General features: G+C 36.7%; 1 protein-coding gene across 2 annotated transcripts in view; it reads left to right on the top strand.

Annotated features, from left to right (window-relative positions):
- The window catches only part of GABRA1 (gamma-aminobutyric acid type A receptor subunit alpha1), a 55,123-nt gene that overhangs the window by 17,702 nt on the left and 22,385 nt on the right, over positions 1–15,036 (top strand). For both annotated transcript variants that reach the window (XM_084762876.1, XM_084762877.1), the window contains exons 4-6: positions 2,151–2,218; positions 8,900–9,120; positions 12,781–12,863. In XM_084762876.1, the coding sequence (XP_084619002.1) occupies positions 2,151–2,218; positions 8,900–9,120; positions 12,781–12,863 (372 nt within the window). The remainder of the gene's footprint in view (positions 1–2,150; positions 2,219–8,899; positions 9,121–12,780; positions 12,864–15,036) is intronic.

Here is a 15,036-nt window from a genome sequence, read left to right on the forward strand (position 1 = left end):
AGAAACAGATAATAGTGGTATAGATTTATAAGAGAGTGTCTCAGGTTGGCAAATGTATGCCAATGTGCAGACAAATTAGTCAGCACTTCCTGAATGAACATGCATCTTAAGAATGGAAAGTAAAACATAAAAGCAGACACAACTTTGATTCCATATGTTACTAAGTTCCGTAAGATAATTGCTATAGATCATATATTTAATAGTCACCATAAAAATATAACTTGAACTCTAGAATTTCTTGAAGTTGACTCAAAGAATTAAAAACAGATGAACAACAGAAATATTAGATCTATGATAAAAATATATCAGAAAATTAATTTAGTTACAAATTCTTCTTATTGCCAAGCTTCAGTGGGATTTAATAAAACAAAAGTGAATTATAAACAATAGATATCCAAATTTATTTACAATAGGAGGAATCTTGGCTAAAAAATAATTTAGAGTGTAAATTTCTCTAAGGCTCTAATATCTACCATTATTACTTTTGTACTTTTTCCTGAAAATGTATATTTTATTGAATAAAATAAAATACATGTCATAGATAAAGAAGAATTCACAGTGACACTATGTAACATGGTATGTTCTACTGGCATTGATTTTCTTTTCATTAATAATTGTTGAAAGTTGGTCACAACATTGTATAAAATGTGACTAACTGAAGGAATCTTAATATGAATAGGATGCTTATGCATGAAAATATTGTAGTGAAATCTGTTATGTAAGTTTTAGTTATCATGTAAAATAATGAGGGGTTTTAAATTAGAAAAATATCATCATAGTTAAATAAATATATGGAGAAAAAGCTGTGATAGAGGTACAGGGATACATGAGGGTGGATGCTAGAGAAGGCAGAGACAAGACTGTAAGAAGAGAACGGGTAACAGAGCTGAGATTTGCACTGCTAGGCACGTGGACCTCTTTAGCGACAGCATGGTGAGGCTGAGGTTAGAAGTGAGAAGGAAGCACACAAAGATCTATGTTTTCTTGTCAAGAGCTATGAAAAAAAAAAAACCTAAAAACATGATCTAATGTTCACGTGAGGGAGGCTATTGGATTGTTCTAATATCAAGGAAATGGCTTGTTTAGAGAAGAACAGGTGAAATGGCGATCTCAAGCAAGATTTCCCTCCTCTAATTGTTCTTTTTGATTGTGATTAGCCTCTTTGCAATAAATTCATCCTGACGTCTTGAGCATCCACAAGTGAATTGCTGAAGGAGACAGGCTAGCTAGCACTTGGTCCTCAAAAGGCTTTACCGTTGTAGAGGTAGGGTGATGCTTTCAATGTCCTCTGATAGAAATGGTAGCACACATGATAGGAGCCACTTAGCAGACGAGAGTGCATTTCCAGAGTGCAGGTGAAAATTATATAGCCTCCTTTCCATTCTCACCCCCAACAAATCGTTTCCTTTCAGCCAGCAATGTTTTCCTGTTTCTTGGTTAGCAGGGGTATGTCTTATAAAATATCTGTGTTGAGTTGTCACAAACTGTAATAAATATGTTTTATTGCTTTATATATAGGCCATCAGTGGCCACTATAATAAAATTACATTCAACGTGAAGCAGCATACTAAATTAACTTTTTCCATGCCCCAATATGTTCTCCTCATCCTCAAACCTGAAAATGCTCCTATATGTGTCATATTTTCCCCAGGGAGTAATTTGGATAATTCAGTTATGATTTAGTAACAGAAAGCAACCATCTGTAAAGCATACATTGGAGACCTTAAAGGCTCCATAAAGCCTGCTATGCCTTCTTCTATTCTTCCCAGGGGTACACACCGTACCTGAAAGGTCTGTCTGACTATGTAGAAATATTTAAACTTCGAGCGTATTGCTATGGTAACATATTTCTTATTATAATGTGCACCAGTTCAGTATCACTTAGGCAAGTGTGTCTGTTCTTTAAAAATTCATTAAGAAGCAGCTGAGACCTCCTAAAAGTCAGTCTCCCAAGGTGGCATATTTAGGGTCTGTTCTCCATTGAAAGTATTAACTGTGAAATTCCATGTATAAGCAGTCAATTATCAGAACTACACAGTGGGCCAATTTTGGAAATAGCTAATCAAAGCCAATACATTTCCCACTTGGGTGTGAGTGTGTGAGAGTGAGTTCCGGTAGACACTCACTGGCACAATTTCCTGCTTCACCAGAGCGTGTAACTGAAGTGAAGACTGACATCTTCGTCACCAGTTTCGGACCGGTTTCGGACCACGATATGGTAAGTGACACTATATGTCTGATTTTCCAGGGGGGTTGTTTAGATATTTAAATTAAGATAGAATTACAGTTATATCATTTCCCCCTTCCCTTTCCTCCCTCCATTCCCTCCTAAGTATCCTCCCCGGCCTTGTTCCTACTTGAAGTCATGGTCTCCTCTTTGACATAAGGTTCACTCAACAATATCTCAGCCTAAACAAGATGTGAAGAAGTACAATATCAATAGTTATGCTAACATGAGAAAGTCTCAGAGGGCTGAGAAAGGACTAAGGGGAACTAAGGAATTCCCAGAAATGGGGATGAATCTTGCGTAGGTATCATCCCCTAATTTTTATCTAAAACCAAGTAGATGTCGTCCTGAAATCACACACACACACACACACACACACACACACACACACACACACACATACACAACTTTCTGTGTTTATCAACCAACCACTGCAGTGTTCCCCTTTCCACGCCTAAAGACTGTCCTGCTTAACTTCTGTTCACGAGACTCACCATGCCGTGTGCCTTTCAGTTTAGGTGTGAGGCCAGGTTGATCCAGAAATGTCCAGCTGTCAAGCAAGCACTACTATTACTGAGCAAGCAGCCATTTGTAGCATGCCATGTCAGAATGCTTTTTGGCTACATATTGAAAATGGATATCAAACTTTACCTTGATTTCACAGAAAAGAGAATAACTGAGAGGGACAAATACAGGAAAGAGAAATGTGCTTTGTTGTAGAATGTTCATCTAATTATTTCTGAAAGCAGAACTCTGGGTGTCCGTCCTTACAGAACATCTTTAAAAATGTAAGAGTTGGCATTGTACAGAGGCCATTAAGCCATACTAATACGAATACTTCAAATATGTATTAGTATTTTAAATGCCTTTTACTAGTGCTTACTGCAAATGTGTTTTGGTTTCTCGGCTCAGAGAGAAGTCAAATAAAAGTTGCCAATTTTTCTGATTCAAAATGAAACTCACATTATTTTGTCTGTATTCCATATGATGCATATTCAATCTTGTCACTCTTCCCTACTCAGTCACAGGCTTAACTACTTGCGTGTTGTCATTGTGCCAGCCCTGATTACTATAGGGTGTTATAGCCTGTGAGTTATCAAGCCTGGGTCTAGGAGTAAGCCTGGGTGAGTTAAGGCCTTACCATGACTCACAGTCGGCCATCAAAAGCCAATATAAAATCACACTCAAATGAAACAGAATATTAAGTATTCTGGGCAAAAACAAAAAACAAAACAAAAACAAAAAACAAAAACAAACAAACAAAAAACCCAACAACAACAACCCAAAATAGCAACAACAAGAAAACAGAAAACAAAACAAAACAAAAAAGCCCAAACTAAACAAATTTTTTAAAAAACCATAAACAAAAACCCAAAGGCTCAAAGTTCCTCAGATGTGTATGTTATTATAAGTGTCCATTCATGTAAGATTATGCCTGGTTTAAATCACACACATACATACACACTTCACACTTCAAAGGCATTTTTTTTTCATTTCTACACTCATCTAAGTTCTATATTTCTACGGGGGGCAAACTGAGAAAGAAAAGCTTAGGAAAGCCATTTGTCATGGACACAAAACCAAGTGAACTCCACCAATTTGTATTTCAATCAAATCTCTTGATATAAAAATCAAAGCAGCTTCTGGACACATACATAGTACTGCTTGGTGAAATATTTTTATTGCAAACTAATGTCTCATTTTCTTAAAGTGATGTTAAAATTGCAAGGACAATCCTGGCTTGCAGGTGCTACAGCCCGAGAGCACTGTAGTTTGAAGAGAGTAATGGATTCCCAGTTGCTTTTTGATAGAGCAAGAAGCCTATCATTCTATTAAAATTTTGAATTCTTGTGGGCCAGAGTAAACTAAATTTTCCTTCCTGAGTTTGGAATATTTTGAGACCGAAAGCAATGAAGTAAAGGGCGAAAGATTAGAATAACATAGTGTTTATTCTTATACTTATTTTTTTTAACTTATTTTTATAATAATTCTGCCTGTGGCAGAATGCCTATTATGAAATGCAGTTTAAGAGGTGCTGTTAACAAACAGTGCCCAAAGGGAGCCAAATATGAAAAATAAGTGTTACCATCAAATAAATAAGAGGGTTTAATCTTTTCTTATTGTTAAAATATAGTTGCAATTTTTAAGACTTTAATTCCTAGATACAATGCATTTTCATCAAATTTACCCCTGTTCTTGTCTCTCTCCTCTAACTGCTACGACGCCCGTTGGAGAGAGTCTTCTTTTCAATTTCAGGGACTCTATTTTGAACCCACTGAGCGCGATTTCTGGTGAGAATATGTTGTAATGCCACACACCAGAGCAAGGGGAACTGAGCAGGCCTCAAGTTCCAAACAAAAACTGTTTTTCCCTCCCCCAGGAGTCATCAGTTGCCAGTAGCTCCTCAACTTGGGGTAGAGCATTATGAGCCCTTTGCCATCCATGTTGGGTTTTTATTGACTTGATTATGCTTTTGAGCTATTGGCTCAGTTTAACAGAAATTCGATGGGCCAAAGAGGTTGTCTTTTGGCTAAAAATAAAGGTACATAATAAGATATTTTTACTTATTATCCCTATATTGGTCAAAACTGCATTTCACATATAAGCATCAGATGAAATAAAATTTGAAAACAAAAGGAACAGAAAGGGTGTACATATGTTGATCTTTCTCATCACATATAATTTCTGAAACAGTGTTTGAGTTATTTTTGTGAAATGATCAAATTAGGCTTTGCAACTGACTTGCAAAGTGGATCCTGGAATTTGTACCCGATCTCCTGCTGTAGAAGATTGATATTATGGGAAATCAGGTATAAAAAGTAGTTTTATTTAGAGTTAGTTAAAGTTAGAAGGCAGAATGATAAAGTTACTTTTTAAAACAGGAAAAGCTTTGTCTAGTTTTAAGCAAGAACTAATAATATACCTAATTAATAATAACCGCATTTGCATTTGTCATTATTGAGTGTTTTCAAGGCATTAGTGCATTTTAAATCTTATTTTATCTTCTACACTCATTTCAAACCATTCAGCTCAATAGTATTCTTATCTGCATGCTTTCAGGAAAGGAAAGTGACCCATTAGCTAACAGTAGCAACTAAGACCTGGGCAGCCCATCCCTAAAGACTGCTTAGTCCCCATGGCATCCAGCTTCATCTAGAATAAAAAAAAAAATGAGGTCAACTCCTTAAGCTTATTTTAAAAACCATTAATTGGCCATCAAACAGCACATTCCCAAGATACTAGGTTCTGACAGAAATATCCAGGCTGCATAATCACAGAGCTTGCTTTCCATAGTACTTAAAATGAATTAAGTCAAGGCACACACAGATGGTAATAAATGGCATGAGCCAGAACACTTCAATACAATATTTATTTAGGTACAAAGTGAATGTTTTGTCCCAGATCTTGAGAATAAGGCTCATATTCTCTGGGGACCTACTCTATTAAACAGAGAAATTCCGGGAGAATTTTCTCTTGTGAGGTGGGAGCTGCAACTTTGAAACTTAAGTAAATCCTTCTGCAAAACATTGCATTTATTCAGTTTCCCCCCCCCCCCCCCACGAAGTCCTATCTTTTATACTCTGCCTTTGTCTGGCTTGATTCTGACTGTTTCTCACTGTCTTAAAGATCTCATCCTACAACTTTTCCAAATCACTTTTTCAAATAAAATTTTTATCACACGCTATAAAGGATTCTAGTTTAAAAATTATATTGATAAAATTGGGAACAAAATAATAGGTGTTGACTTTACACTCACAATCATTAACACTAAAGGTCTTTCTCACACCTTATTCTAGTTTGCTGAAGAGGGAAACATGGCTCACATTGGTCCAAATGTCCATTCTTGATCAAGCAAATTGTGATCATGGGGGCTAGATCATGCTGTATAATGAAACCATGGAAGCTGCCTACTGCTGCTATGTCAATCATATGGAGACGTTCAGAGACAGGGCCAGAGAGTATTTCTGTTTGTGGTTGGGCAGGATGTGGTCACAATCAACTGCTTTTGTTTAGGTTTTATTTCCACTCAGAGAAAAGGGGAGGGGATATATTTTACTTTAAGATTGTTCTCTGTCTCTATCTTTCTCTGTCTCTGTCTCTGTCTTTGTCTCTCTGTCTCTGTCTCTCTGTCTCTGTCTCTCTGTCTCTGTCTGTCTCTGTCTGTCTCTGTCTGTCTCTGTCTCTGTCTCTGTCTCTCTCTCTCTCTCTCTCTCTCTCTCTCTCTCTCTCTCTCTGTGTGTGTGTGTGTGTGTGTGTGTGTGTGTGTGTGTGTGTGTGTGTGTGATATTTGAATGAGAATTGTCTCAAACCAAATGGAGGTTTCATTGTCAGGCATTAACAAAGATAAGTAAACCTGAATGGAACTATAATAAAGACACAGATGTTAGGAAATTGGTAATCATGAAATGATTTTTTGGAGTCATTACCTTTGGGCATATTTTGTTGAAAATTTAAACTAAATCTTTTGTTTGTTTGTTTTTTGGTTTGTTGTTGTTGGTTTGGTTTGTGGTTTTGTTTTTGAGACATGGTTTCTTGTGTAGCATTGGCTGTCCTGGACTTGATTTGTAGACCAGGCTGGCCTCGAACTTACAGATATCTCCCTCCCTCTGTCTCCCGAATGCTGGGATTACAGGCATTTGCCATCATGCCCGGTTTAACTAAATCTATTTTACTTTGAGCTTAGTTTACCTTCAATACTTCCTCAGCTTCAACAAACAACTGAAATCGTTCTCATAGGTAACAGTGAACCAAGAGTTAGCTTCCAGGAAACATGATTTGGTTTCGCATACTGATATGGTGGTTTATTTCCCTGTTGACTTTCTCTGTAGTATAGACCAGTCTAACATCATTCAGTTGCAAAGAGACAGTTGGCTGTAGCTAGGAAGAGGAAAAAGTGAATGGTTGTTAGATATCATACACCTGTCTCAGAAGCCTGTTTTTATCCAGACAAGGAACCATATACACAAGCACACAAGGTATATTCCGAGTGATAAGCACTGTTCTCATGGAGTATTGCCTCATCATCAAACCCACAAGCCCTCTCCTCCATAAGTTCTTCCAATAAGACTCAAGGTTTAGTAATTTCTCCCTGTGCTGAATTTAATGGATGCTTAACAAATGTGTGTAGTGAATGAATTCCTATCAGGTGTAACAGTGACTTTCATCTGACATTTCCTCACACACGCACACAAACACACACTCAAACACACACACACACACACACACACACACACACACACACACACACACACACACACGTCATCAGCAAACATGGGGACTTGTCTGGCCTTCATCAAGAGAAGGGCGTTATTTTGCTTACTTTCTTGTTTGTATGTCAGTGACCAGTTACCTACATGGTGTATTAGGAGGCATCCACTAATGATGTAACGATAGGTCAGTAATGGCTGACCAATATCAAACCCATGACAGAAGGGCAAGCTTACATTCAGACTTTACCTCGCGTTGTTAAATCATAGGAAAGAGGGAGGTAGTTAAAACCATGCACAAAATGCCTGGAGACAGACATTATTTATTTTGTACGTCCTAAGGATAAGATGTATAAGATTTAAAAGCAGCTGCCTTCAGAGGCATCAGGCTTCAAAAGATTAGGAAAACATGGCATAATGTTTCCCAGCTAGCCTCCTTCTGGTTTTGAGTATGCTAAGATTAATGGAGAGTGTGGTAATCTTTATTTCAAACCATTGAGCTCTAAATTTAGTGCCAATGTAGCAAGTACTGCAAGGAAGATGAATACTATCCTTTTCAATTTCAGGAGCTGGTAAGTCTCATCGCTTGTTTTTAGATGAGCAGATGTTTGTCTCTGGGTAATGCCATGAGGAATGCTCTGCTTAGTCAAATGAATAGATTCTCTGGCTGTGAATGGTGATGAGGTTCACACATCTCTCATGTGACACGCATGCACACATACAGTCACTAACAGACACACCTCCACATTTTGCATTCTTCTCTCTCTCCCCGCTCTTTGGGGGAAAAGTCCAAATTAACAGTGGAAATTGATTAGCGTATTCCAAATTTTCATAGTCTTGTTCACTATGACAGAAAATTGGAAAGCTACATATATTATCTCTATAAAAACAGGAAAAAAAAACCCATTACCTTAGCCAAGGGATTTTTACAACTTTATCAGCACCATGATTGGCTCGAATTAGATTATGTAGTTTGCAGGGAACACAGAGGGTCCATAAATATCATACTTTATTCTTCTGGCTTAAATTCCTTAATTTAAATATTATCCTTTACATAAAATCTGAAAATATGGTTTATTTTTAAAACTGAACTTTATTGTTTTTATTTTACTATTGGTGTCAAAGGAGGTTTTGTTTACTTTCAGGTATCTAAAGAGAAAATTGTTCTCAGTTTTTTTTTCCTTAAATTGTTTCTTTCCATAAGTAGAACAAATTTCTATCCATAAACAGGAATATGTGTATGTATGTGTGTGTGTTTATACTTATGTGTGTGTGTCTATACATGCACATAAATATTATGACAAAAGCAATTGGTGATGCCTCTAATACTAATATCTAAGTGCCATCGTGTTTGGTTCTGAGACTGCTACCTAAGCCATGCACGGCTTCAAAAATCATATTTGTAAGACACTTGTATGGCAAATTGTAAAAAGTGTGAACTCCGCTCTTTTCCAAAATTACACAGGAATACACAATAGATGTGTTTTTCCGTCAAAGCTGGAAGGATGAAAGATTAAAATTCAAAGGACCCATGACGGTTCTCAGGCTAAACAACCTTATGGCCAGTAAAATCTGGACTCCAGATACGTTTTTCCACAATGGAAAGAAATCTGTGGCCCACAACATGACCATGCCTAACAAACTCCTGCGCATCACCGAGGATGGCACGCTGCTGTACACCATGAGGTAAGGAGAAGCCGGGACTCCTGCCGGAAGCTGTCCATACAGCTTGTTCTGCTACCAGAAGGAAACCATCATGGTCAAGCACCAAGATGGCTCTTTCGGTTACCTAGTTTTAAGCATGAAGCACATTCTGCTAAGCAATCACAATGCTCTGTACGTTGTTAAATAAAATGTAAACAGACTAGATTAAGTAATATATACCACATCTCAGAGGCTGTAATTCCAACTTGTTCTAACTCACCATGAGGGCTTTTGTTCCATGTTATGAACTCCTATCTCCTTGAATCCCATGAGGGTTTATGTTAAATTTTTAGAAGATATTTAATTGTTGATATTCAAAAGTATTTCTACAAAAGAAGGGGAGACAAAAAGAAAAGTTTGAATATATAAAGTTCTTTTACAATCCACATGGAAGTATGTGTGTTAAGAAATATACAATATCTCAGAACGTATTCTCAGCTAGAGATGGTTTGGCTTAGCCTGAAGTCAGGGTATAAATGTGTGTGTGTAAGACATAAAACTTTTACTTTTCTGAAATGACTGCAAAGCCTGAGATATGTATACAGTGTCTTAGGGATAGAATAAAGAAAGCATGAATCACCAAAACAAAAATATTAAATAATTTTTATAGAAAATATATATTTATATAGTCTTAACTTGGAACATTTGAATGGTCTATAATTTATTATTTTATCTTTTAATGAAAATAATATTTCTTGTTTAAATGAGAGTTGGTTGCCCAATATGAATACTGAGTGGAATTATCAATGTTTTCTATGCTTGATCATTTTTTTTCATTCAAATATGGCACATCTGCCTTCTCTCTGTAACCTCACAGTACCTTTTCCCAACCATTTCACTAAACTGAGATATCCAATGCAATGCTGCCTGTACCTAATGTCATGTAGCATCTGTAACATTCTTTCTCTACTCACAAATAACTGAGAGCAAAGGTTTCCTTCTCTTATAAAACCCTGACTTTTTGTATAAAGCACCTGACAACACAAGGTGGGCAGTATAACTTCCAGCCTGTGTTTTCTTTCACTGCTTTTTTCAACGAAATGCAAACACAGATTCATAGGGAAGGTTAGTCCTCCTTTAGAAGAATGAAAATCTAGTAAAAACACCAAATTGTCCAAAGTCTTCTGAAGAAGGTCAGCAATAGCCTTCTTTTCATAAATATATATAAAAAAACAACAAAAAGATAAATAAAATTCTCCTTTTGTTAAAATATGTGGCTGTACACATGGAAGAAGTGCATTTGCCGAGGCGGGGCAATTTCTTTCACATATGGAATGACTTGACCTCTCGTCCTTATAAGCCTCCCATTCTTGTCAAGTGTTTCTATGTCCCAGGTTGAGCTATCATTTAGTTAGTATATGCTACCTTTTAACATTCCTTTCATTAAGAATTGTAGTGCGTATTTCTTAACTGCTACAGCTTTAATTGTGCTAATTACAGGCGTATCAGAACTGGAGAAATCTGCTTGTATCAAGCAAAGGGCAAAGAATTCACAAGTAGCACAACCTAAGGGCCTGATTCAAATGAAAGTATTTATAAAATGATTTTTAACATAGCAAACTCTATCAAAAGACCCTAGTCTGGTTTTATTTTTATTTTTTCCTTCTACTTGGAGATGTAGGCAGGATGGTTGTAACCTGAGGGTTTTTCTCTGTTCATTCTGAGAGGTGGAACAAAAGAAAAGACTTCTTTCCACTCCAGCCCATAGAGGTAATGTGTAGAAAGACATCCACATTTCACTAGGGAAAGCAACTGGATAAAATAATCAGGCCAACCCACAGAGAAGACAATGTAGAAATTCTTGCCAAATTCTGAGTTCAAAGACTTGTTCTGAGAAGATGATATGTTTCTTCGTGTGGTTCAAAAGAGGCATTCAATATTAGGCCGCATACCTGGGGCCCAGAAGACAGCTGCCAGAGGCAAGGCATCATGCTGCCATCTTTCTGGGGCTTATTCTTTTGTTATGAAAAAAGAAAAAAGAAAAAAAAAGAAAACTCAATTTTGTTGTTGGTTGTATTTAGCATGGCTTTAGAGGGACAGTTGGCATTAGGCAGTTGTTGCCAGAATATGTAGATTTTCACAAATATTTAGATGGAAAAGAGAAAAATCATAGTTAAAAAGCCTCTTTCGAAATTGAATCCATCTAATCAGAATATAAAAGGAGTTAAAGAATAAGGGGGAAGTAACAAGGGAAAAGAAAATAAAGGACTGGTAAACACAAACAGGTAGCTATGGCATCATCTAAGCTGGCCTCAAGTGTATTACAAACTAAAGTGTTCTTTGTTTCCACACAGGCATCTCTCCTCTCCCCAAAAATCACACTAAGGCTGAACCTAAACCCAGTGTTTATTCTTTTTATTCTTTTCTCAGATCCGAGGATTAAATATTTCTTGGGTATATAACATTTTTAATGATAAATAAGCCACATATTCCATTAACCAAATCACTCTCCACCTTGCCAATGTCTTACCACGTTCTTTGATAGTTGAAAATGTAATTTAAACATTAGCATGCATTCTGTAATGCCAATCAGTTATCTTAAAACGTAATTGGTTTTACTGACTCCAAAGCCACCCTACCACATTTTTTTTTTGAGCTATTCCATAGAAAGGGTAACACAGGCCTTGCTTTAATAACCTTTCAAACATCTTAGCTAGGTAAGTGGATAAGGGTACCAGGACACACATGGAGACAACTGACTCTTGGAAGTTGTCTTTGGACCTGCATACCAAAATATTTATGCATTCATATGCAGATATACAAAAAAATATTTTTAAAAATATTATGAGGAAAATAAATGTAAATTCCTGCCCCAATCCTATTTGTTAGAAACAAATATATTACAATGAATTAGTTTTTAGCATTAAACAAAAACATGAATAAAGAGTTCACATTCCCAGAACTTAGAAGACTGAAGGGAAGCAGAGTGGGGTCCTGCCTCAACTGGTCAATGGGTGTGTGAAACCGTTGGACTTCAGTCAAACGTCATGAAAATCATCAAGGAGAGTTTTAGGATCTATGAACCACAGTGTCACAAATTCCATGGATACTTACTTTCTGCTTGAACTTCTCTCATATGCTGGTGCTATTTGGGGAAGGATTCAGAGAACAATTAGGACAGGAGTATTGCTGCCAGTGTCTTTTCAACTAAGGATGGAGTGGAGATTACGTGTGCTCTAAGGTTTCATTTTTCTACAATAGTTGTATGTATCTAGCATATCCAATATGATTGCAATTTAGGTATACATTGTATGATGATCAAATCATTTGTTATGTAATTTTATATTTTAATTATTTATCAGATGAATTAATTAATGTGAGTAATTAATTATCAGAACAATTCCTATAGATAGGTCTATTAGTGGATGCTCTCGGTTATTAGAAACACCAGTAACTTTTTCCCTTTCTTCAAAATCTAATCTTGTCTATTTTCATAAAATGAACAAAAAATTGTAGAAAATAATCATGGTAGCTCTTTCTAGATCATTTAATTGATATGAATATTACATAGGTGTGCATTTTACATCCATTTCTTCTGCTTTGTTAATGTTTTCTATAGTTAATAACACTCTGCTCTAATTACAAATAAATGTCTAATCTATTGAACTTTTGTTTGTACTCTATGTTTCCTTAATTAACAAGGCTGACAGTGAGAGCTGAATGCCCAATGCACTTAGAAGACTTCCCTATGGATGCCCATGCTTGCCCACTAAAATTTGGAAGCTGTAAGTAAATTTACTTCAATTTATCACTATTTTATGAGAGACCTATGAATGTAAGCAATGATTTCCAACTAGTTACGGTCTGTTGGATAGTCATAAATAATATCAAGAAAATTCATACAGCAACATGTCACAAGAGTTGCCTATGAGTAGTAGCCCTTACGTGATTTTTAAATCTTTACTTTTTACATTGAATTTCATATTTATTTATGGGCATGTATGTGTGTCTATACATGCTGTCTAATTTTCAGTAAACTTACACATGATAGACTTATCTGAAAAAAATTTGAGAAAATGCTTCCAAACAATCTGGCTGTAAGGCATTTTCTTAATTAGTGACTGATGAGAAAGGTCTCAGTCCATTGCAGTTGGTGCCATTCCTGGGCTGCTGATCTCAGATTCCATAGGAAAGCAGGCTGACAAAGTCCCGAGGAGCAAGCCAATAAGCAGCTTGGCTTGCTGCTTGTCCTCTGGGTCAGCTCTTGTCTCCAGTTCCCTGCCCTAACTTCCCTCAGTGATGGACTGTTAGACGAAAGTGCAAGCTGCAATAAACCCTTTCCATCCCAAGCAGCTTTGATTATGTTGTTTGATCACAGCAAGAGTAACTCTAACTAGGACACAACGTGAATATATATCATGCATGTGTGAGCACTTATGGAGGCCAGAGAAGGGCATCAAATCTCTTGAAGCTGGAGTTAGAAGTAGTCATGAACTACCTGATTTTTGTGCAGGGAATCAAACTTGAGACCCTGAGAAGAACAGTACAGACTCTTAGTCACTTAGGCATCAGTCCAGCCTCCGTGTTATTCTTATTTACTAAAATAGAAACCATGAGTTAAGCCATGTAGTAGGAAAATGGTACCAAGTGGCATTTGTGGAAAAGTGAAAGATTCTTTTATATCTTAGATACATATTCATCCCAATCAAAGGATTAAAATATTTACTTTATATTGTTCTGACATGGTTTTAAAAAATATTCATAGGTGGCCCAAGACAATGTGTAGGTGTGTTTTTTTAATGGTAGCAGGACGTGAAGGAGATATCTAGAAAATAATTAATTGTCATTATCATCTCTAATATTTTCAGGTCAGTAGGACTGTCACCTGTAATTTATGAATGTATATATGTTTTTGTTTCCAATTAATGGTGTCATATCTCCATTGTGTTAACTTTCTGGAGCTGTCCTGTTTGAAATCATCAAGGCGTGCCTTTGTGGAGAAGGGGGAACTTCGGGCTGTGGAGCTGACCCCTCTGAGCTTCCCTTTCTTTTTCTGTTTCTGATGATCATAGGTACATAAAGAGAGGATAATGTATTCCAGGCTTCCTGCAGGGGGTTTCAGACAAGGACTGAGTCAACCCCAGTTTACCTAACCGGCTTACTGTTCCCACTAGACAGGCAGACTGAGCAACTATTTTGGTAAAATATGATTCATAGAAGAAAAATAGTGATAGTGTAGGATGACAGCAAGCAAAGAAAATAGCAAAGGGCTTTCATGCGCCTAGCAGCTGCTGTCGTGGGGAGTCATTGTTCTTTATTTATAGATCATATTCTATCTGGAAGACTCAGGATTAATATCCTCCTAACCTGTCAGCTGAACAGGGCTTGGGGGAGGCCTACCTTCTCTCACCATTTTCTTGTTTTAAAGCACTCTTTACATCGTGGACTCATGGGTTTTCTTCTGAGTGGCAGTGTCATTACTAATAATGATGCCATTGTTATTTGGATATCAAAGAGTGCATCAAACATATAAGGCCTTATAAGTTCTCTCTTAGACTGGAGAAGGTCACCCACTATATTTTTTTCTTAAGCAGGACTGATCCATCACCAATATCACAGTATTACTATTGGTAATGTCCCTAGATAAAAGTATTTTATCCCCAACTTCAAATTAGTCTTCAAATATGTTCTTATTTGGTCAATATATTACAAGTTTTGTTTTGTTTGCTTGTGTTTTTTGTTTGTTTCATTGTTTTGTTTGGTTTTGCATTAAGATCTGCTTCAGCAGTACAGACAGCTGAATAAAGGGGCCATGCATTTTCATATAAGACATGTAGAGGTCATTGTTGGTGGACATTTGCCTAGTGCTGCACTTTATTAACAAAGGGATATCTTTGCATGGTGTTCCTCATCACAAAATGACATCTTGAGCACTTGCATTTGCTTTCAGAAAGATGG

This window comes from Acomys minous, assembly GCF_964271855.1.
Source record: "Acomys minous genome assembly, chromosome: 16".
Classification (NCBI taxonomy): Eukaryota; Metazoa; Chordata; class Mammalia; order Rodentia; family Muridae; genus Acomys; species Acomys minous.